Source organism: Pyxicephalus adspersus, chromosome 2, assembly GCF_032062135.1.
Source record: "Pyxicephalus adspersus chromosome 2, UCB_Pads_2.0, whole genome shotgun sequence".
In the NCBI taxonomy this organism is placed as follows: Eukaryota; Metazoa; Chordata; class Amphibia; order Anura; family Pyxicephalidae; genus Pyxicephalus; species Pyxicephalus adspersus.
Window position 1 is genome coordinate 10,737,909 of NC_092859.1, and position 5,241 is coordinate 10,743,149.

The 5,241-nt window shown below is 41.6% G+C and overlaps 1 protein-coding gene across 1 annotated transcript in view; it reads right to left on the reverse strand.

The window, feature by feature from the left end:
* LOC140324926 (uncharacterized) overlaps positions 1-5,241 on the reverse strand; it is a 12,328-nt gene that overhangs the window by 3,432 nt on the left and 3,655 nt on the right. The window contains exons 2-7 of the mRNA XM_072403047.1: positions 4,935-5,097; positions 4,035-4,167; positions 3,286-3,431; positions 2,504-2,677; positions 1,476-1,587; positions 307-457 (exon numbers count right to left, since the gene is read on the reverse strand). Of these exons, the coding sequence (XP_072259148.1) occupies positions 307-457; positions 1,476-1,587; positions 2,504-2,677; positions 3,286-3,431; positions 4,035-4,167; positions 4,935-5,084 (866 nt within the window). The 5' untranslated portion in view covers positions 5,085-5,097. The remainder of the gene's footprint in view (positions 1-306; positions 458-1,475; positions 1,588-2,503; positions 2,678-3,285; positions 3,432-4,034; positions 4,168-4,934; positions 5,098-5,241) is intronic.

Sequence of the window (5,241 nt, forward strand, 5' to 3'; positions counted from 1 at the left end):
AGACCATTACAGAGAGTCGGGCCAACTATAGCAATGTCTTGGAGCCATGTGTGTAAGAAGGGTATGAGTGAGGAAGTCATTAGTAGATCATTGGCGGAGCGAAGAGAGCGGCTAGGTAATTTTTCTATGAGGTCAAAAAGGTTAGATGGATGCACTAAAAAATCTCACTACAAATTTGGCAAGTCTGTCTTATCTCAGAAGTTGTGATAATGAAGGACACAATCCTACAGCCCAATATATTTGTGGGTAGGTAAACTATCTGCCCCAATAGGGGCACATATTATACACTACCATCATAGCTATTACCTGTTAGGGGGAGCCAGTCTCAGAACCCTGTACAGCTCAGCAGTGCTTGGGGTCATGGGGTCAGCAGAAGTCAGTCCTAGTTTACTGCAAGACATGTGGGGAGTGAACTGCTTCTTGCAGTTACTAGCAGTCCTTGTTGGGGTTCCTGTACCTAGAAAATCAAGGTAGTTATTCAAAGGGGACAGGACATTACTAATAATTGCACATTTCTGAATTTCCCATAAAATGAGTAAATCACTAAACACATTTTACCCAATAAAAAGGCCCATTCGAACCACAACACTATATGTGAGCATAAGCCTATTCAATATATATGAGCTGAAAATGCAGAAAAATTAGGTCAGGCTAAATTTTATCAGTAAAACTCAAGCAGCACACCATTGGCAGTTTGGGGAACCATTTACTATAAATGGCACCAGATCACACCAATGCATTTAACATGCATTATACAATGGTATTAATGGGTCTGAACCAATGTCATAATCTAGACCAACCTTAATTTTAATAAGTGTGAACAGATCTACTTCTTGCCCTGGAGAAATGGTCCATTCTCAATAGATCGCTGCATGACTTGAACACATAGTTATTTCTTCCATCATAATGGAAGAAATGTGGCCCTAAGAGGAATCCAGGGGTTTCAACCTTACCTTTTCTTCCCTATGTTCCCTCTCTGTGCAAATCTTTTATTCACTGGATGAAAATATAGTTATCTATATACAAATAGGAATTTGGGTTTAGTAAGTTAGAACCCTAAGAGCAAAATAGACCATTCAGGTACCCCAGAATGTATACTGCACAAGAGCCTTGTAGTGTTCGCTAAACCATTGGGATTTATTGTTTGGCTGCTTATTAAGATGTATGGGGCTTGATGTCTGGAAACAAGAAACTTCCCAAACCACTAAATTATTGATTACAAAGACTTGCTTTTCCTTTTAGATTTCAAGGCGTTCCCTGAGCAGCTGTAAGTACCATTATACTAGATTTGGAACCACAGCCCCTGAACAGCTAGAAGACCCCTCTGCAGACATGTTCACCCAGTGCATGTCTAATTAATACACTACATTGTGTCCAAGTCACAATATTATTATCACCAGGACATGCAAGGTACACTTTGGTGGTATGCAAGCAGTCAATTGTATTGCCAAAACCCATAAAATTGAAGTACTCACTGAGAGCGGACCAAGGTGGTGTCTTCTTCCATGGGGGCGTTGCAACACCTGGAGTCATATTTAAAAACTGCTGCTTCATAAAGAGTGCCTGATCCGCCTTAAACTGGAGCCTCTGTATAACAGATTACGAAAAGTAAGACACGTTATGGGGGTTTATAGAGAGCTCTGTGTAAGCCCCCCCATAAAATAACGCTGCTGGATTAGTGTCTACTAACATTTCAGAAGAATTTGGAAAAATCCTCAGGAGGCTGTAGTGAACCTGAAACCTCTAGTAACTTTGCATTTAAACGTCTTATTTTTTTTTTAACTGTGTTTAAGCAGACCATAATGAAAGCCAGAAAGCCTGCAACACCTACACAGGTTAAAATGGCCATGCCTCTGGAAATTATGCACAAATTTGCCAAAATCTTGTCACCAGGGATCGTGCACCTCATATTAATTTGATCAGTTGTTGATAACCGGTTGTGGTGTCATCCTGGATGGATCTACCTGTGCACCTTCCTTCCCTACTTGCCTGGCATGATCTTATACAAAGCTAGCCCTTTGCAGTTTTGATGGCTGAATTTATTTGCACTTGTGTGGTACCTGGTTATATAAATGTGTCCTTTTAATTTATACCTGAACACACACAAGTTTGTACACAGTTACAGGTTTGATATGTTCTGTAGCTATGAGTATTGTGATCATCTAATTGGCCTTCAGTACAGCATATGCAGTTGGCAGTACTGAAGCTTGGGGTCTATTCTTCATCTTGCCCCAAATGGGGCATCACTTCACATGCGCCATAAAACATCCATATAACTTTAAGTAAGCCAGCTTGGTTTCAATACAAATTGGAAAACTGGTGGACATAGATACAGCCAGGGCCAAGAAGAAAAGATGGCAAACAAGTTTAGTGGTGCACAATGGCCTTTGAGTATTAATGACCTTGGCATAGATTTTATCTTTTAAAGAATGAGTCTAGGTTTCTGACCTGAAATCAGAGGTATTAAGGTGAGATACATTGAATGGTTAAAAAACAAAGTCACCTCTCTGCCCAGGCGAATTGCAGCTTCTGTGAACTTCTCCCTCTCATCCTGGAAAGCCAATTTCTGCTCTTCAAAGACTGCACGTTCTTCCTGCAGCCTCAGCTGCTCCTCTAAGAAGTAGGCATCCCACAGCGGAGACTGCTGACCTTCCCCAGGAGGAGGCAACATCTGATCCTGCCACATAGACAACCATTAAAGCCCCAGATAAAAACTTATTCTACAACATTTTTAGTTATTACCTTAACCAAAGGTAAGAGCAGTGAACCCCGATTTTTCTCACTTTCTGCCAGCAACAACTCAGCACTCCCATCTCATTAATCATTTGTCCCTAATAGGAAATCTTCCAACTCTGATAACTTGGTTATTTAGAATGTTCCTTGGGACTGAAAGCAAAGGCAAATTCCCCTGTAAGGTACAGAGATGGTAATAAATATCTGAAGTTCTCACCCATCCTTAGTCCTACTTTCTTTCCAGTCCATTAAGGGACGGAAGCTTTGTGCATTCAGAATGTTCTAAATTGGTCCAAGTGAGAAGCGTATAATACCTCCACCACTAATGGGCCTAAGAAAACAACTAGCGGTGAAAGAGTCACTAGCAAAAGGTCACCAGCAAGCAAAGCAAGGCAAGGCAAGATGGTTGGTGGTGAAAGGGGTTATCTTGGCCTGTTTTTTGCTTTGCCCGCATCCAATCTTTCTGGCTGTAAAACCAAAAATTACAGACATCCCGTGTCCTTCACGGGATGACAGCAGAGTAGTCTCTCAATATACCACCAGCCTGTATACCTGTAGTAGCTGTTGCTGCTGACTGATCAGCTCCTTGCTTTGTGCCAGCTCTTCTCTGAGCTCCTGCACCTCTTTCTGGAGCCGCGTCAGTTCCTTCTCATGGTCGGTCACGCTGATTACATGACTCACCTCAGACGGAGCTGTTGCTGAAATAAAAAAGCGCTATTACAAATATTTTATATTTACTCCATAGTCAGAGAGCTCAACATTTCACAAATCAGCTTTACCCTACAGATGGAAAATTTTCCAATCCATAATAGTGACTTCAGTCTATCAGGAACTCTGCATATTGTGGCAAACTGGCACAAACAAGAGATCCATGTCCTCTTGGCAAAATCAGGACAAGCGGTCAGCGACCACCCAGTCCTGGTCTGCATTCATGGATACTGTTGTAGCCCACACGTTGGCACCTTCACCTTGGTCACATGACCTGGTCGTGGCACAGAGGCCACCTAAAATCTGCCAAATGAACACTTCTCAGATGGCACCAAAAACAGATGTGTTTATTTTATTCCACTTTTTAGTAGTTAAGTTCAAATCTAAATACTACAAGATGATTGGTGAACAACTATTCATGATTCACCATTTCCTTTTCCTAAATATAGACCATTGTGCTCCAGCTTTTTAGTTTTCAGGAGAATGCAGAAGTATGGGATTTCTAAAGCTATTCGGCTACCCATTAGTAATTTTCCATCACTGTGTTGTGGCACCAGACAATGCAGCCTAACCAAAAAGATTCCACGGCTCACCTCGGGCTTCCAGAATCTCTATAAGCTGCTTGAGACTGCTCCATTGCTTCTTCATGCTACCTGTAGACCCGGCATCTGTCAACCGGGTTGGCCTGGCACGTCCACCACCACGCTTGTTCACCATTGAGTTGTCCTAAATCAAAGCAATTTTCAGATAGACACCCCAGACAGGAAGATATACAGTAGTGGCATTCAAGCTTGGTGTAGTAATAACGTCCTGTATAAAGTAAAATATACAGGCACATTCACCTTCCATCTTACCTTACTTCCAGTCTATCAAAAATATTTTCAAAGGTCAATTCTTGTGCTAAAATTAAATCAGTGATAGGGCAGTAAATAGCTTGCAAATATCTGTAGGGTGGCATGGAAATTAAGGACACCACAAGGCCCTGCAGTTGGTTTCCTGCATGATGGCATTCAATAAACGTGTTTCACTATAAATTACCTAAAAGATGTAAAAGCAGCCCAATGCATACAAAGGAAATGTGGTTGCTGTGCATTGTTATACTACATTGCATAGCACTGGCCACCAGTGCTGACGTCTGTTGTGGCGCTGACTATATTATAGTGAAAATGCCAAATGCATGCAACAGTGCATTACTAAATGCAGCACAGAACATTAGTGAGAACATGGAACGTGCAATTTATGCATTTGACGGCCTTGTGTATGATACTATAATAGACATGCTGCATTATATCACTGCAAACAATTTTTCTTACTGATTTAATCTGTACAATATAAGTGATTACAATGCAGGCTGAATTTACCATTGCCCAATATTGGGGTGGGCACAACAGACTCAAAAGCTGAGAGGTGCAGGGAAATGACGCCATAAGGCAGATACATAGGAACAGGAGGCCCTTTATGGATGGTAAGAGAAGGACAATGATAAATATTACCTCCAAAACCCCTCTGCCCAGGACCCCCTCATGTCTGCTGAGAATGGTCCTTATTTCCCTCTTTATCTGTTCATGGAATTTCTTCAGCTCAGTGTTCTCAGATACAACATCACGGATATTTCGGTCCGATGTACCCGAGGAGCGAAACATTTTTACCCACACCCTAAAAATAAAGAGAAAATCATCATTATGCCATGTTATTACCCCTGTAACATCATATTACAGTCACCAAGCTCCTGAGTGTCCTATTACCTCTGTACCATCATATTACAGTCACCCAGCTCCTGAGTGTCTTATTACCCCTGTA